Here is an 18,397-nt window from a genome sequence, read left to right as displayed (position 1 = left end):
TTTAAATTAGAATACCTGTTCAAGAATTACATTCCCAATAACATATGGTTGCACATCGGGGTTTTTCTTTCTTGTAAATTTCATATGAACAGTTTTAGACAAATTCAAATTCATATTCCATTTGACGCACCACTCCGAGATTCTGTTCAAGTCTTCCTGAAACATCTCAGCATCACGGTCACAAATGCGAAGGTTGTGGGTTCGGTTCCCACCTGCGGCAAGTGGTTTTTTCATCCACTTTAATTTCCATTAATGTATCATTTCTTTATTTCATTTATTAAGCACAAGGAATTCCCTTTATGTCCTCCTAGGTGTCAGTGTTTGTGGGCTTCTTATGATACTCTATAGAGGACGCAGTCGTCCACAAATGACCGCATTTGAGACACTATTCCTTCACTAATGTCGTTCACGTACAGCAAGAACAGTAGCGGCCCCAACACGGAGCCTTGCGGAACAGCGGACACAGCCTTCACTCTCTGAGACTGAGTACCATTCACAAGCACAAACTGCTGACGCAAACGTAGGTAATCTTTTACCCATGATATCACTTGAGGACTGATATCGTAAAAGATAATTTTTTAATTGGTAAACAGTGCGTTACTGTATCAAATGCCTTTTTGAAATCCAAGATCACACAGTCCACGCCAAGACGCCTGTCGAGTGCCCCCGCCAAGTCGTGCACAAATTCAGTCAAGTGCGTAGTACAAGATAGGCCCCTCCGAAAATCATGCTGACGAGGATTAAAAATTGAATGTGCGTACATGTGTTCGACTATACTAGTATACCAAATATGTTCAAGTGTCCTGCACGCAACTGAAGTTACTGATACTGGCCTATAATTTGGGACGGTGTCACGAGGACCAGATTTGTGAATTTTCACTATGTTCACAATTTTGCAGTCATTTGGATGGCAGGATTCGTCAAGCGATTTTTCGAAGATAATCTTGAAGTACGGTGCAACCGACTGAGCACAAAATTTATAAAACTTGTTTGGCAAGTCATCAGGACACCCAGCCTTAGCAATCCTCAGATTCTGCAGCAGAGACTCTCAACAATTAATGCTAATAAAAACATCATCCATAACACTCATAACCGGCTGGAAATTCAAGGTACTCATATCATCATGTTTCTGTTCTAATGCACAGCTGAAAACAGGGCTAAATACGTATTAAAGGACTCAGCTTTTCCTACGTGATCATCAATAATGCTGTCACGAGACACAAGTGGTGGTATAGTCACAGTGTCTTTTGCATTTCTCTTTGTATGTTTTCAGGATTCCTTCGGATTATCTTTTAATTTCGACTCCATTGAAATTCCTAATTAATGCTTTGCAGCTGCCACTGCAACTTTCATTTTTTCGGTAGTTTCATGCAATTTCAACCAATGCTCACGTGTCGCCTTTCATTTATATTTACTGTGAGCTATTTGCCTTTTGTGTGTTAGACTGCGTAACTCCCGAGTAAACCAAGGTTTACTATTACTTCTTCTTTTTGTTAATGTCTACTCCGGAAAAAAGCGATGTCTCAGTTAAAACATCTTCTCCTTAAATATGGGCCATAATTCAGCTACTCCAGTGTAGTCGGCATATGTTTCAAATAGCGTCCGGTACTCATTCGACGCTTTATTTATCTCGCCTACATTTGCTTTTTCATAGTTAAATACTGGTCTGTTTGCTCTTCCAACGCTTCTTAAATGTTCAACATTCATTTCACATAGCACAGCATTATGATCGCTTATTTCAGGTAACACTTGTGTAGACCGGACGAATTAAGGTTTATTTGGGCATAACAAATCTAAGATATGGTTCCCACGTGTCGGTTCCAAAACAGTTTGACGCAATGCAAGAAATTCAACCAAGGTAATCAGTTCTTCACTGGACCAACCCCAAAAAGAATGGAAGTAAGGTTGATGACTCCAATCAATATTAAGCAGATAGAAATCACCTCAAACTACCATGAAGGCTGTTTGAACTGCGTCAACTGTGACTGCAAGCTGCATAAGCACATCGAAGGATGAATCAGGTGGATGCTAGAATGAACACAGTTAAAGCTTTGTTATTATTAGGCATCAGTCTGCACCATACAACCTCACATTCATCGGCGCCAGCATTTATCTGAGAAGAAGAAGTTCTATGATGCACAAGAATAAATACACCTCCGCTATGCAAGTCTCTCTCCTTTCTATAACACCTAAATCGATCTGAGAACACCTCACCATCAGCAACTTCATTTGCTAACCATGATTGAGTACCGAGAATAATAGACGGCTTCACCATGTCAACTAGAGATGCAAATTCATCAACCTTGTTCCTAATGCTTCGGTAGTTAATTACAAGAAAGGAAATAAGCGTTCCATTAAGCCGACGCCGTCACCCGACCGGTTCTACTTCTTTTGTAGTATCGGTTTTGTCTTTTACTACTGGTACCACGTCATTTGTATTATCATCAGAGAAGTACTTATGACCATTTATAATAAGAGTGTCGTACGTAAGACTGATCTTGTCGCCACTTTGTTCTCGCAATTTCGCGAACTGCCATAGATGTTTTCGCTTTCTACGTACATCCTCAGTAAAGTCCTTTGAAATATTGATATTGCTTCCTTTTAATTTTCAAAGAGTCAAAGAGTTTATTCAGACAACGTGGTACAGTTGCCTAGGGCGCAGACCAAAAGGCAAGTGTTTGCCTGACAAGGAGTCTGTGCCCTTGCTCCCATTCGAGAGCACAAGACATTCAGCGCATAAAATCAACACTAAACAAGATGGAAATACAGAGTGGTTGGTAACATTGAGACGAGAGTTATTTAATATTGAATATTTATGTACAATTGGGAAAAATTGATGTAAGAGATAACAGAAAAAAAAACAAAAGGAGTGGTTATGCCTGCAGTGACAATAGATACATAGTGATGTTATTTTTAAAAGCTTTGGATGATTTACTTTCTTGGATAATGTTTACAGCAGGATGGTGATCGTTTAAAAAACTGGAAATTCTGTAGCTAAGTTTCTGGGTGCCGTAGTTTGTACGTATTTTTTCCTTATTGTAACATATGTGCCGCGTGTTGTAGGTGTGTGTTTTCGTTAGATATTGTTTAAAAAAAGCCGTAGGATCGGAATGCATTTGTACGTAACTAGCTAACGCTATCTTTTTGTTTATAACATTTCACAATGTAAGCAGTTGATGTTTTCTAAACAGTGGGGCAGTGTGGCTAAGGTATGGTGCATTGTCTATTAGGCGCAAAAATTTCTTTTGTAATAGATATATGTTTTCTATGCTTGTTTTAGGTGCTGTGCCCCAGACAAGAAGACAATAGTGGAAACGCGAATGTACCAGTGTGTAGTATAGTTGTTTCTTTAGCCAGATGGGCAAAAGACTCTTTATTTTATACATGATACCAATGGACCTAGATATACCAGTGCGAACTTTTTCAATGTGAGGTGACCAGTCAAGATGATCGTGAAAGATGACACCAAGAAATCTATGTGTTGGTACACGTTCGATAAATTCATCGCGAAATTGGATAACTATTTCTTGTTTTATACACTTGTTACGAGCGCGGAATATAATGTACTTAGTTTTTTTAGTGTTTAACTCTAATTCATTACCGTAGAGCCACGTGGACAAATTTTCCAGCCATACATTGGTTTCAACTTGGAGGACTTTTAGGTCTTGTCCGCAGAAGAATACATTCGTATCATCAGCGTACATTATTATTTCTGGTGTAGAGGGCACGTTAATTATATCATTTATATAGAGCAGAAATAACAGCGGCCCAAGGATTGATCCTTGTGGAACTCCATAATGTATCTGACCTAAGCTGGATTTTGCATTCGTAATATTCGTGTACTGGTGACGATTTAGGAGGTAATTCTTTATTAATGTGAGAGCCGTTCCTCTAATGCCATATTTATATACCTTTTACAGTAAAACAGGGTGCTTAATGGAGTCGAATGCCTTTTTAAAGTCTAGGAAATCACCTTTTGTATATATTTTCTGCTCAAAGTTGCCTATTATCTTATCCTTAATTTTTATTAGCGCCATTTCAGTAGATTTCTCTTTCTGGAATCCGTATTGCTCCTCGGCGATGATATCGTTTCGCTTGCAGAAGTTTCGTAGCCTGGTGTTTATAACTAGTTCAACTACTTTCGAGAGGATTGGTAGGACTGAAATTGGCCTATAATTATTTATGTCATTTCTATCACCTCCCTTGTGTATGACAGAGATTTTTGCAATTTTTAATTTATCTGGAAATATTCCGGTACTCAAAATCAGGTTGCATATATGCATAAGTGGCTGATTAATCATATGACTGATGGATTTTATAGGTTGAACTTTAATATCATCAGCACCACATGCACTGTTATTTTTTAGGTTTTTGATTACTGTACAGATTTCTAGTTCTGTAGTGGGAAACATGAAGATTGAGTTTTGGATGTTGGACGTGATATACGTTGTAAAATCACAATTACTTGTCTGAGGTTTACTTGAAGCCCCTGATATAAGAAAGTGCTCATTAAGTTTGTCAGCAAGCGACGCCCCTGTGTAAGGCACTCCATTTATAACGAGTTCAGAGATGCCGTCTCTTTTGTTGTTGGACATTAGCTGGTTTACTGTATTCCATACTTGTTTAGGGTTGTTGCAGATATCAGCAAACTTATGTTCGTAATAACTAGTCCTGGCTTTTTTAATATCCGAGCTCAATTTATTACGAATTTGTTTGTATTCAGTCAAACAGTCCATATTTTTCATTCTGATAAAAGAGGCAAATAGTCTGTCACGTTCTCTAATTCTTTTTAGAAGGTCGGCATTTATCCATGGCTTTCTGGCTTTTTTACACTTTTTGATTTCTACGATAGGGAAGGCTTGATTGTAGAGCTCAGTAATTGTTTTAATAAAGGTGTCATATGCTGCGACGGGGTCAGATAGTTGAAGAATATCTGCCCAGCTTGTTTGTGCTACTAAGTTTCTAAATATTGTGGTCTTAGCTTCATTAACGATTCTGTATGTAATGGGTGCACATGTTTTGGAGAGAGTCTGTGGTGTACAGTAGGGTTTAAAGAACATAAAAATAGGTAAGTGGTCACTAATATTAGCTATTAGTACACCTGCTTGCACATCATCTTTTTTGTAACTTGTAAAACACACATCTAGTAAAGTATGGCACATGTCTGTCACTCTAGTTGGCATATGTATTACATTTTCACAACCAAACGAGAAAAAAATATCAAGCATTCTTTGTTGATTACAATCAAGCAATAAAAGATCGATATTAAAATCACCACAAATAACTAAAGGCAACTTAAACTGCATGCACTGTTCTAGCATGGATGGATGGATGAAAAACTTTATTAGGGTCCTTTAGGGCGCGCACTAGCGCGCAGCGGGCCGCTCCCACGTCGGGACAGAGAGGCCGAGTCTCTCCGCCGCGTCGCGGGCCCGTTGGACAGCCCATAACTGTTCTTCGAGGTTGGGGCTGTGTAGGACCGCATCCCAACGTGAAGAAGTGTTGTTTTTATCGCTGTGTAACGCGGGACATCGCCAGAGCATGTGAGGTAAACTCGCTAAATCATTGCAAAGTGCACATGCATTTGTTGTTTGAATTTCGGGGTACACCTTGTGAAGAAGTAGGGGGTTTGGGTAAACCCCCGTCTGTAGAAGCCTGAGTGTCAAAGCTTGAGGTCTATTGAGTTTGCAATGTGGGAGGGGGTAGATCCTCCGAGCCAAATAAAAGTGCTGAGTAATTTCGGTGTAGGATGAAGGAGAGTCCCGATTGTCAGTACCCCCAGCGTCAGGCTGCCCGGTAGCTACGCGGTTGATGATCCCTCGCGCAGCTCCGTGTGCCGACTCGTTCAGGTTGGGCGGGGCAACCTCGATCTGTCCCATGTGGGCTGGAAACCAGATCAATGTGTGTGGCTTGATCTCCTTGCTTCCTAGTATCCTTAGGGCCAGCTCGGATATGGTACCTTTGGCAAATGCCCTAACAGCTGATATGGAGTCACTGTAGACTGATGTCCTCTTGTCGTCCAATAAGGCCATCGCTATTGCAGCCTGCTCTGCGATCTCAGAGGACGTCGTCCGAATCGAGATTGCGTTTGTTATTTGCCTTTCATGATCTACGCTAACTACAGCGAAGGCCTGTCCGTCGGCGTAGCGCGCTGCGTCTACGAAACTGTTCTCCGAAGCCCGTTCACGAGCCTTTTCCAGGAGAGCCTTCGCGCGCGCCCGACGTCTTCCCACGTTGTGCTCTGGATGGACGTTTCGTGGGATCGGGGCGACAATGATGCGGTCCCGCTGATCTCGAGGGATGCTACAGAACTTTGTTTTGATTACTGTGGGGGGAACGCCCAGCTCCTGTAAGATGTGTCTTCCAGCTTGTGTGGTAGATAACCTGACGAACTGGGCCCTCTCCTGTGCTTCCGCTATTTCCTCTAGCGTGTTATGCATGCCAAGTTGAAGTAAGCGTTCCGTGTGAGTGTATATGGGGAGGCCGAGAGCTCTCTTGATTGCCTTCCTGATTAATGCGTTGAGCTTATCCCGCTCCGATCTTTGCCAGTTGTGCATAGCCGCGACGTAAGTGAAATGACACATTACGAACGCATGTACCAATCTCACGAGGTTATCTTCTCCGAGGCCTTGCTGCCGGTTGGCCACTCTTCTGATTAGTCTGATGGCATTGTCCGTCTTCTTAGTGAGTCGCAGCACTGTCTGGTTGTTTGAACCATTCGACTCTACCATCATGCCGAGAATCCGGATAGCATCCACCCTCGGAATATATCCTCCGTCGTTTGTGCGCAGTTTTATGTCGCATTCGGCGAGTGGTTTCCACCCCTTTGGTTTCGGGCCTCTGCGCTTGGGTCGATAAAGTAGCAGTTCCGACTTGTGCGGTGAGCACCGAAGGCCCGTGGACTCAAGGTATCTCTCGGTAGCATCAATCGCCTCTTGCAGGGCCGTCTCTACCTGTCCGTCACTACCTCCCGTACACCAGATGGTAACGTCATCTGCGTATATGGTATGACTGATACCATCGATAGCAGAGAGTGTCCGGGATAGTCCAATCATGACGAGGTTAAAGAGGGTTGGGGATATGACTGCCCCTTGTGGCGTCCCCTTAGACCCCAGCTTGACCATGTCTGAAGTCAGGTCCCCGATCTTAAGTGTGGCTTCTCTATTTGACAGGAAAGATCTCGTGTAGGAATGAAAGTGCTTCCCCAGGTTAAGACTCGAGATTGTGTTCAAAACGAACGAGTGAAGAACGTTATCGAAGGCCTTTTCCAGATCTAGACCTAGTATGGCTCTCGTGTCCCGCGTATTACAGTCAATAATGTGATGCTTGATGAGCTTCTTCGCGTCCTGCGTCGAGAGTCCGACCCTGAAGCCGATCATGTTGTGTGGGTAAATGTCGTGGTCCTCCAGGTAGCGTGAAAGCCTGTTTAGGATTGCGTGCTCAGCAACCTTCCCCACGCACGATGTGAGCGAAATTGGGCGGAGGTTATCGAGGCTGGGCGGCTTGCCTGGCTTGGGAATGAGAATGGTGTTGGCCGATTTCCACATTTCCGGGACTTTACCGCTGCTCCATGTTTGGTTAATGATGTCCGTTAGGTATTCGATGGACTTCTCGTCCAGGTTCCGTAAAGCTTTGTTTGTGATCTTGTCTGGACCCGGAGCCGATCTGCCGTTGAGGGCATGGAGCGCCTGCCTGATCTCCTCAATCCCAAAATCTGCGTCGAGCTCAGGGTTGTCGGAGCCTTCGTAGTCAGGGCAAGGTGGTGTAGGGCCCGATGCGACTGACAGGTACTTCTTCACTAGTTGGGATAAAATTTCATTGCTCGAATATTCTCGCTTTCCTATGTGTAGGGTGCGCGCCAGTGTGTTGCGTTGGTTGGTTTTAGTGTTTGTCTCGTCGAGGAGATGCTTTAGGAGGTTCCAGGTGCCCCCGTTGCGCAGCTGCCCGTCGATCGAGTTACACACCTCATCCCATTGTTGTTTAGAGAGGGCTCTGCAGTGTTCCTCTATAGTTCTGTTGACTTCCGATATCTTTTTTCTTAGCCGGCGGTTCAGCCGTTGTCCTTTCCACCTGGCGAGGAGCGACTGCTTGGCCTCCAACAGGTGAGCCAGACGGCTGTCCATCTTTTCCACTGGAAGATCGGTACAAACCTCTTTGGTGGTAGCTTTGATGTCCTGCCTAACCTGTACAACCCATTGTTCGAGGCTAGGCTTCTCCACACTCTCCGTTCGCTCTTCCCTAATTTTGCGAAATTTGTCCCAGTCTGTGTACTGGAACATACGCTGTCTCTTCTGCTCGACTTGGAGGTGCGTGGCCAAGATATAATGGTCGCTACCAAAGTCTACCCCGAGGTTCGTCCACTTGACGGCTGCATTGCTCCTGACAAAGGTGAGATCCGGTGTCGTGTCACGGCTCGACGATGTTCCGCATCTGGTGGGGAACGCTGGGTCCGTGACTAGCATCAAGTTTAGGTTTATAGCCTCACGCCAGAGTTCCTCCCCCTTGTTAGTGTTATATGGGTAGCCCCAGGTGTGGTACGGTGCGTTGAAATCACCAGCTATGATCAAAGGGGAGTCGCGCGCTAGTTGCGTGGCCTTGGTGATTAGGGCTTTGAAGCGTTGTCTTGGAGCTTTGGGACTACTGTAGACATTCAGGATGAATATACTTTCGCGGTTAGTTGGGCTAGGAATTATCTCTATCATCATGTATTCGACTTTACTTGCGGTCATGTTAAGGTCGTGAGTGATGTGGGTCAGCTTGTTGCTAATCAGTACGGCGATCCCCCGTCCTTCTTCGTGTTTTGCTACGGGCTTGTAGCCAGACAGCGTGACGTTAGATGTTAATGTTTCTTGTAAAACGATAACATTTGGCTTCTCTGCGTGTGAGCGAATATATTGTTGCAGGGGAGCCCTCTTGGGAAGGAAACCCCTGCAATTCCATTGCCACATTCTGAATGAGCTAGTTTGAGTGGCCATCGTATTGCTCTTGAGGTGCTGTGCTAACCTTTGGAGGGCCGATCGCCCCCGAGCTGTTACTAGTCGATGCTGTTGCTGGGAGTGTAGGAGCTTTAGGTACCAGCACAGGTGTTACAACGTTTTCTAGGAAGGATTCAATTTTGCTGATCCGCTGATTAGTGCGCTCCTCCATGGACGCCATGTTGCTGTGGAAGAGCGAGAACTTTTCATTTATCTGCTTTATGCTGTCACTTAGAGCGGAGAGCAACTCGCGAATCTCCGATTTGGCCCTGCCTGGTGCTCTTTCTTGCTCGTTAGCGATTGCCCTCTTCTTAGCGGGCCTCTCTGTATCGATCACCTCAACCATGGGGACTTCCATTGGCTGAGGAGCTGCCGGTTGCTTATCCGTAGCGCTCTTCTCAACTATGGGGACTTCCATTGGCTGAGGAGCTGCCAGTTGCTTATCCGTAGCGCTCTTCTCAACCATGGGGACTTCCATTGGCTGGGGAGTGGCTGGCTGCTTGTCAGCCATGACGGGTTGACTGCGCTTCTTAATTTCGGCAATTTCTGTCATCAGTCGAGCTATCGTGTTCTTCATCATCTCGTTTTCACGCTCAAGTTGCGCTAGTCTGTTGTTACCTCTATCATGCTCTGGCGGTGAGCCCCGCGTTACCTTTCCCGGCGTTCCTCGAACTCGGTCGGCCCAAGTTGGGTAGCACTCGGGTCGGCGATCCCTGGAGCAGGACCTCGAGCAGGACCTGAACCGGACTTGACTGCCTCGGCGCCGGGATCCGGAGCGACCCCTGGAGCGTGATCTGGTCTTGGTTCTGGAACAAGAGCGCCCTCTGGATCGAGAGCGACTCCGTGGGTTCTCTCTGGAGCCAGAGCGTCCCCTGGATCGGGAGCGCCCCCTAGGCTCTTGCGGTGGAAGTTGCTCGAAATGATTTTTGATGTCGCTGCTATGTGGTGTTGATGAAGCCCCACTTGTTGAAGCTTCCACCGTCGCACTCTCCCATCGCCTCCTTCTGACGATGTACGGGATCCGGAATCGCTCCTTGCACGTTTTGTCCGCCGTAGGGTGTGGGCCCCCGCACAACCCACACTTTGGCGTGCACTGGTGTTGATCGTCCGGGTTGACTGCCCCACATCCTCTGCAGGTGGACTCTTCGGGAGTCGGGCAAACGTCGGCACGATGGCCGAGTTTGCCGCACGCGTAGCAAATATCAACTTGCTTGCGATAAAGAAAGCATTTCACAAGGACTGGGCCATAGCGTACGAAGTTCGGAACCTTGAGTCCGTCGAAAGCAATGATGACTGTGCCTGTGTTCTTAATTCTCTTGACCGCCAAGGCCAGCGGGTTTCTCTCGTTGATGATGTTACGTTCCAGGTCCGATGGACTGTCGTTGAGGTCGATGTGTCTGATTACCCCTTTACACGTGGTGTGGGGGGCGGCCTCGTATGCACTGACTTCAAACATTCTTCCAGCCACATGAATTGCCCTGATTTTTGTGTATTTTGAAGCGTTGTCTCGGTTGGGCGTGCTGGCCACCAGAATGTTTTGTAGTATGTTAGGACAAATGATGTCCGAGCTTATTTGCGTAGGGGTAAGACCCGCCGCTTCCACGATCGCCTTGCCGATCACGGTCGGTCCTGTCTTGGCAATATTCAGCCCTCCGCGGGGCCGTATGATAATTTTGGCATGTTCCTTGGGCATGGGAGGCATCCGTGACGCCCTGATGATTTTGCTTTTGAGCTTATCTCCATTTTCCTGACTTCTGAATAACGCGCCAGCGTTACGCCTATTCCCCCATATGCCGCCGCCAGGCCGGTTGGCAGAGTCCGCCTTGGCGGACATACGCTTCGAAACTGCCGACTGCCATCCAAATTCTGCTGAAAATTCTTCAGGAGGAAGATCCTCCCCGTCAACCGTCATTTGCATAGTTACTGAGATCTCAGAATTCTTGCTCCAGCTACACCTGGTGACGCCAATGGGCGCTACGCCGGGCTAGGCTTGTCGTTAGGGCCAGAAAGGCGGTGACGTAGGCCGAGCACAAAAACGTTCATAAAATGGAAGAGGCCACCCACCGGAGAAAGTCCGATATCGATGTGATCCTCTTCCCCTTAGACGTGCGTTGGTCACAACATGATGGAGATTGGAGGCGAAAATCTTGCCAAAATCAGTCAAGAGAGCAGGAGCCGAGATGGAACCCTAGCGCTTGCGATCCAGAAGGCGGCCTATATACAACGCCAAGTACGGTACCAGCGCACTTTAACATGAGACATTCAAAGTGTTGATTTATTATACAAAACTCTTCTATGGTGACATAATTTAGGTAGTTCATTATATAAATAGCCACACCTCCCCCTCTCTTATCCCTCCTTGAAATTGATACGCATTTGTATCCTGGAAACTGTATAACATCATAATCGCTGGTGAACCAAGTTTCAGTGAAAGCTAAAATTTCAAATTTATGGTCTAATTCATTTAGGAAGATTTCCACAGAATCCTGTTTCTTCCGAAGGCTTTGAGCATTGAGATGGAATAAGGAAAATTTTTTTTTCTCGTAGGTGCTTTGAATGTTTGAATGAATCAGCATCATGATAAGAATATGTGAACGGGACTGTCATTTTCAAGGGTATCAGTGCTATCAGTTACTGCGATGCGCGTACCACCCGTTTCTCAACGTATCTTGTCCAGATCGTTTGTCGTCCTAATCCTGATAGCTCGGCTGCGGGGGCCGCGACGAACAAACATTTTTCCATTCTTTAGCCAGGCAAACACATACTCTTTTTCCTTCGCCATTTTCTTCATTTTCCAGAAGAGCGTCTTGTTTTGTGCTGTCAGGTTTTCATTGAAGAAAATTTTAGATTTCGTTTCCTTTAGTTGTCCTTTTTTTTGCAAGCCATGCGTCGCTGGTTGAACGGGATACGAAGCGAACAAGAACAGATCCAACCTTCTTAGCACTGTCCCCGACCTCAATGTCATTGATAGACCGTGAGGGCAATCGATGAACAGCCTCAACATCTGCCTCGGAAAGGGGTGGAAGTTCGAGATCAGTGGCCAAGACATTAAGCTTTTCCAGCAAGTTTTCATTAACATGATAGGGAAGCCCAACTATTTCTAAATTTTGACGTCTGCTGTACTGCTCTAGTTCGTTAACTTGTTGTCTTAATTCCTGGTTTTCTTGTTCTGTTACCCGAGCCTCGAGTTTTTCCACTCGCTTTCCGAGGGCAGACATGTCTGCATCCTGCTGTTTTATTTTTGACAGAACTTCGTCGTATTTTGTGGCCATTTCTTGCATAAACTGCTCAATACCATCCACAGTGGCCTTTATCTCACCTAGTGCATCTATTTTTGACTTAATCTTAAGTACTTCTGTGAGCACGAGGCGAATATCCGCAATTTCACTGGCAAGATTTGCTTCCGGTTCCTCGCTTGTTTTCTTACCGCTCTGGTTGCTTCGAGCCTTAGATGTTTTACATGTTGGGCATTTCCAAGCCTTTTTTGCACTTTCTGTTTTCTTTTTGTATGCGGCTTCATTTACCCCTGAACATGTGCCAATATGATACACAAAATGACATTCCAAGCACGTTAGGAACACTGCATCCTCAGAAAGCTCTTCGTTGCATGTAAGACATGTGTGAGTCATTTTTTTCGATCGTCACAGACCGAACAGTCACCAGCAGCGGCTACCAAAAAAAAAGTACAGAAATGCAGACCAACCTGCAATTTAGGGCGAAGTTTTTTAGGGTCCGGATCACGGTGGAAGAATAAATTTATTCTTCCACCGTGGTCCGGATAGCAGCTCCTGCGGTGCCGCTGCTGCTGAATGCTTGTGAAGCAGGTCTTCGGTGGCGAGCTGCTTTTATAGCTTTATAAGCGCTTATTAAAACCTTTTGCTTTGAAACGTTGGAAGCGAAAATCGCTATTAAAGGACGATTGCTACCAGTCTTGAATTCGCCCAGCCTGTGAGCATTTGCCATTTTCACTGATTGGATACCTAATTTTGATGTAGACCCGTCAATTACACATTCTCCAGAGTCCTCAGTTCACTCGTTGGGTTTTGTATCCTCTACAACGAAAAAAAGCAAATTACAACCCCTGCTCTGCTTCTCCAGATGGTCTACCTTCGCCATAACTGAACCAGCATCCACTGATGTTCTTCACATTGTTTATTACATTCTTTAACTGCGCAGTTAATCCGGTCAATACTAGATATTGTGGATTCTATAGACGCTTTGCGGGTGGCGAGATCATTCATGGCGCGTTTACTTTCAACTTGGGTTAGTTCTATTGCCTGCAACTTGGCCTTAGCCTCTGCAGAGTTTCGGCAGTGGTCGGGCCAGGGTTAAGCTCAATGTCGCCACTTAAAAGTAGCAGCAACAGATAAAACGAAATCCGACGCGACAATCGAAAGTGATGACGCGAATAAGCTTTCACTTGCGAGTGAGTTTTCAAGCAAGCAAATAACATTTGGGGTGGAACCGACAAAAAAAAAATAAGAATGCGTGCGAAAGCAATACAAGTTCGGATTGCTAACCTGCAAAACAGCAAGAAAAACGTGAACGGCACCGCTTCTGCCATGCCGGTTCCACGCCCCTCTGGGTGACTGCAAAATCCGGGTATTTGTGGGCTGACGATATGGCGATCACAGCACCAGTGTTCCTTGATCGGCGCGGTACATAGGCCGAAGTCAGAGGCTATGCTTGTCTATTCGTCGTCGTGAGCTGCAGACGAAGTTCCATTCGCTGATCCATCAACGCACATCCCAGACCAAAATGGCGAACTCGTAGTTGACGTACATGAAACGGCGTCGCCAAAAGACTGCTTCAAAGCTTAGATGCCATGTGCCTGCAAAAGCAGCAAAAAAAAAAAAAAAAGTGAACGGCGGTGCTTCTGCCGTGGCGGTTCCACGCCCGAACTCTCCGAACCCCACGAACTCGAACTCCCCGCCTATAATTTGTAAATTGAAATACGTGTCATATAACATACTTAATGAAAAACTTAATTAGGGATTTTTCGTTACTTAGTCAATCGTGCGTTTCAATTTTTGTCTATGTACAGCTCTTCGAGTAGACCAGCTCATGGAGTGGGATTATGCTATCTGCAATAGGCAATTAAGAAAAGAAGATAGTGTTCGCTGAAACACTCGGTATATTAAGCAACGAGAAAGACCCACAGCAACAGAGAATAATTTCTACCGACACAATTTCACAGCTGGAATGATATATTTGCCCGGTGGCGAAACTTACTTGAGACTATAATTAACAAGCCCTCACCTATAGACAGGTGATCTAGGTGAAAGGATCCGAAATTACGCAAACAAAATAGTTTTTCAGGAGATAACCAAGTTTCTTGCAGTAAGAATACATCTGGATTAGGTTGAGAAGTTAGAACGCTTAAATAGGCAGAACCAGCGAAGTAGATCTGCACTTCCACTGTAGCGCCATCATCTACCTTCCGGTGATTAGAGCACCGCAGAAGCAACTGCCTCCTCCAAAATATTGGATTTAGAGTTGACTAAACTGACTGTGCCGGTGGAACTGCACACCGCTTCGATGTAAAAGAAGAGGAAGAAGCCCTGCAAGCGCGCTGAAGCAGCAGCGCTTCTTTTCACAGGCCTCCTCCTTTCGCCGGAGTATGAAGTCTACGGACAGCAGGAGGCCTTCCAGCGGCAAGAGGCACGACAAGAATCCTCTCCCCGAATCGCACTCGAAGGCAAGTGGCAGCCCTAAGGCGTCGAAGGCTTCGAGCGCCGTACAGAGTAGCGGTGCTGCGTCTAAGGCCGGTGCTAGGGCTAACGGCACCAAGAAGCCGCATCAGCTCGCGTCCCTCTCTAAGGCGAGTAGCAGCGCTAAGTCCTCGAAGGGACGCAGTTCCGTACAGGGTAGTGACGCGGCATCGAAGGCCGATGCGAAAGAGGACGGCACCGGGAAGCGGCCGCTCGTCGCTGAACCGAGCACTGCACGCGGGCCTTCGGGCGCTGCTGTCGAGAAAGGCGGTGCGACAACGACCGACGTGAAGGCAGACAGGGCAGACAAAACTCTCATTAGTCGCGATCCGAGGGAATCGGGTCGGCCAAAGGAGCCTAAGGACGACGGTTCAAAGGCCGCCCCGGAAGATGACGACGACAGCCGGTTTGAAAGCGCTCAAAGTACTCTTTTTTTGGCAGCACATATCGAAACCAAGGCTAAAAGAATGAAGCAAGCACAGCCCTCGCAGGAAAGCGTGACAAAGGAAAAAAACAAAGGTGGGGCTAAAAAAAAGCAGACAACTTCCCCCGCGACGTCGTTGCCAGCACCAGAGGTAAATATTCAGGAGAAGACGGCTGCAGCGGTGAACGGTGAAGCGGACGCGAAGGCGCCCAAGACGCAGGAGAAGAAGCACTCCATAACCTACAACAAGATTACCGCGAAGAGCCACGAGGGCAAAAAGCAGCGCAAGAAACGGGGCCATTCCAGAGGGAACAAAGCGGTGCAGACGAACCCAGAAGAAGCGCAGACGGCACCGGCCGAGCCGCCCATACACCTCCTGTTCTCGCCGTCATCATGCAGTCTGTGCGACAGGAACGCTCCCCCAAGTTACTATGGCGCGATGCAGACTTTCCAAATTGGCAAATATGGCGCTGTGACGCCGGCTCAACAGCGCTCGCGTGGAGTCGTCAAGAAGACGACGACGACGACGACTACACGATGTGTTCAAGACAGCGACAGCACACCGCGTTCTAGGCAGCTCGTCGAGGAGACTACAACAGGAGAAGTGCAGGAGGCCGCAGACGATCGAAGTGACGCCGGTGGAAGCAAGGATTCGACTTCGGTGGCCGGTAACGTTACCAGCGGAGGAGCCGTTAAGAAAACTGTGACCACAACGCGCCGTCTGAAAAATCGCGACAAGCATGGGAGGAACTCCTCCGACGACAAGGACCCGCGACCTCAGGACGACGTCATCGAGACGGTGATCAGGGAAGTTGTCGAAGTGGAATCTGAATCGGCGCCCGTCATCGTCGGACTAGCGCGCGGCGCCTCGGCCACCCAGTACCGCTACGTGGAGTCCAGGCGTCCGGCGTCGTCCCCGTACCGAGCACGCCACGGGGTCGATGCAGTCTACCAGCGCATGGAGCTTCGGCTACCTGGCTTCTGGGCAAACCAACCTTACTGGCGTGCACTGTAAGGCGCATGAGATTTGATTCTGATTCGTTTGCTCGGCGATATGCTATGGAGGTTTGAGTCACAAATGATTGTACATCCACGACAGCTTGTTCTGATAATACATTTATGCGTTATGGTCGTCAGGGGGAAACTATAAAGGGAAATTTCGAGCTGTGACCCCTCAAAGTCCATATACGGCATTCCACAACAAAGAAAATCGAACTTGCTCACAAGTTCTTCTGGCATACCGAAAAATGATGTTACATGAGTTAAAAAATATAGTAATGATTGAATTGGTAATCACTTTCCAGAGCGATCCGCACTCACATTGCTTCATCGCTCAAAGACTTTAATAAGTGCCAGTGAAGTACTCTAATATTTTTCGCCATCAGTGTATAGGGGGAGGGGTGTGGTCTCCCTAAAAGCTACGTAAGGCCGTGTGAAGCGGGTGTTAATTGTCGGACGTCTTTCTATGCCAAGTATACGTCGTACACGATTTAGTTTTTGTTTGTAGAGGGCGAGTGCGTTTTAAGAATAAGGGATGATTACGCCATATTACAAATTGAGCAATAACTCAACCTTGCCTCCTTTGGGCTCTTGCGCAGTAGTAGTAGTAGCATAAAACTTTTATTTAAAAAAAAAGAAAAAAAAATCACAGTCAGGTCCAGTGGGTGGGTCCCTCAGTCCAGGGCCCCACTGGCGATCGCGGCACGCCGGGCTTGGTCGAGAAGGGCCAATTGGTCCTCCCGCACCGTGCTGGCTAGCCACACCTCCCACTGCCTACTGTTGGAGTTTTGCCCCATAAGGGGTGATTGGATTTCTTGTGGCCGACTCTGGCACGACCATGTGATATGGTCAAGAGATGGTCGCCCTCCGCACCAAGGGCAAGTGTTGGGATACCGGGTGGGGTGTATGTGGTGTAGTAGGAGTAGGTGTGGGTATGTACGGGTTTGTAGTCGGCGCCAGTCCCGCATTTGCGCTGAGTCCAAGGATGTGTCTGGAAAGCTATATTGTTGCCTTCCTCGTCTCTGTGCCTCTAAGATATCTTTTGCTGTGATCGGGGATTCTACGAGAGTGCGTTCCGTCGCTCGGATGCTATATTCTCGAGCGAGGCGGTCCGCCCTCTCGTTACCCGTCACTCCGGCGTGCGCCGGACACCACGTAATAGCGTGGTGTTCCGTGAGATTTCTTCCTAGGATTTTGATGGTGAGTTTGGGCAGGGTGCCTGCCATGAAAAGGCGACATGCCGACTGCGAGTCGGTTAGTATTACCGCAGAACGTGCTCTATTTTCAGCGTCACGTATAGCCAGAGCCACCGCAGTAGCCTCTGCTGTGGCCACCGACCCTGTTCTGACTGTTGCGGAAATAGTAGTTTGTGCGTTTGTGGCTACCACAGTGAAAGTTTTGCTATCCTGTTTGCACGCGTCCGTGTAATAAACCTCCGGATTTCTACCGAACCTGCGTTCGAGTGTCCTGGCCCGTGCAAGGCGCCGTTGTCTGTGGTATTTCTCGCTCATGTTTTTAGGGATTGGGGACACAGAGATCTGGGCTCGTATGTCCGGTGGGAGGAGTTCTGTTTGGTCGTTACAATGTGCCGGTCTGAGGGGATACCCTAATCGACAAAGAAGTGTTCGACCTTGCTTCGTGGAATTGAGCCTTTCTCGTTGTGCAATCAGTGTTGCAGCCACGAGTTCTTCAAATGTGTTGTTAATACCCATTGCATTAAAAAGGGTCGTGCTAGTGCAGAGCGGTAGACCAAGCGCCGCCTTATAAGCTGAGCGTATAAGGGTGTTTATTTTAGTTATCTCTGAGTTTGATACTTTTTGGAAAGGAAGGCCAAAGGTTACACGGCTTATGATAAATGCCTGTACGAGCCTTATCGTCTCTTCCTCCTTGAAGCCTTTTCTGTTTCTTGCTACTCTATTTATCATCCTAGACACGCTGTTAACCGTTTTCCGGAGATTTGCGATCGTGTGCCCTACTGCTCCATTTTCCTGTATCCATAGTCCGAGTATTCGAGCTTTAGATACCTCCTGTATTATTTGACCGCCCAGAGCAAGCTTTATCGGAAGTCTATCGTCCTTTCGTGTATAAGGCGCTCTTACTCGGATTAGTTCGGACTTCTCCGGGGCGCAATTCATGCCAGCTTTTGTTACATGATCCTCAACAATGCTAATTGCCTTCTGGAGGGTTTCCTGACGTTCCCCTAAAGATCCCTTTGCGGTCCAGAGAGTTACGTCGTCCGCGTAAATCGCATGTCCTAAGTTTGGGATCCGTTGTAGTTTCACCGCTAG

At 47.0% G+C, this 18,397-nt stretch overlaps 2 protein-coding genes across 2 annotated transcripts in view; one reads left to right on the top strand and one right to left on the bottom strand.

Annotated features, from left to right (window-relative positions):
• Positions 1-9,598: 9,598 nt before the first annotated feature.
• On the bottom strand, positions 9,599-12,639 carry LOC139057779 (uncharacterized). Its single transcript, XM_070536536.1, has 3 exons — positions 11,949-12,639; positions 11,855-11,918; positions 9,599-9,829 (listed from the first exon to the last, which is right to left on the bottom strand). Exons 1-3 carry the CDS (start codon positions 12,602-12,604, stop codon positions 9,599-9,601), a joined length of 951 nt encoding a protein of 316 aa, XP_070392637.1. The 5' UTR covers positions 12,605-12,639.
• A 1,900-nt stretch (positions 12,640-14,539) lies between these two features.
• The window catches only part of LOC139057647 (nucleolar and coiled-body phosphoprotein 1-like), a 33,753-nt gene continuing 29,895 nt past the window's right edge, over positions 14,540-18,397 (top strand). Inside the window, exon 1 of the mRNA XM_070536251.1 lies at positions 14,540-16,121. Coding sequence (XP_070392352.1) covers positions 14,596-16,121 — 1,526 coding nt within the window. The 5' untranslated portion in view covers positions 14,540-14,595. The remainder of the gene's footprint in view (positions 16,122-18,397) is intronic.

Source organism: Dermacentor albipictus, chromosome 3 (assembly GCF_038994185.2).
Source record: "Dermacentor albipictus isolate Rhodes 1998 colony chromosome 3, USDA_Dalb.pri_finalv2, whole genome shotgun sequence".
NCBI lineage: Eukaryota > Metazoa > Arthropoda > Arachnida > Ixodida > Ixodidae > Dermacentor > Dermacentor albipictus.
Note: the sequence above shows the minus strand (reverse complement) of the source record. Positions and strands in the feature narration are given on the sequence as shown.

Coding starts and splice junctions, on each gene's coding strand:
- LOC139057779 (XM_070536536.1), bottom strand. CDS start 12,604: ATGACTCACACATGTCTTACATGCAACGAAGAGCTTTCTGAGGATGCA. Junction 11,919..11,948: donor GTTCATCGATTGCCCTCACG/GTCTATCAATGA, acceptor GGTCGGGGACAG/TGCTAAGAAGGTTGGATCTG. Junction 9,830..11,854: donor CAACCAGCGACGCATGGCTT/GCAAAAAAAAGG, acceptor CTCTGGCTCCAG/AGAGAACCCACGGAGTCGCT.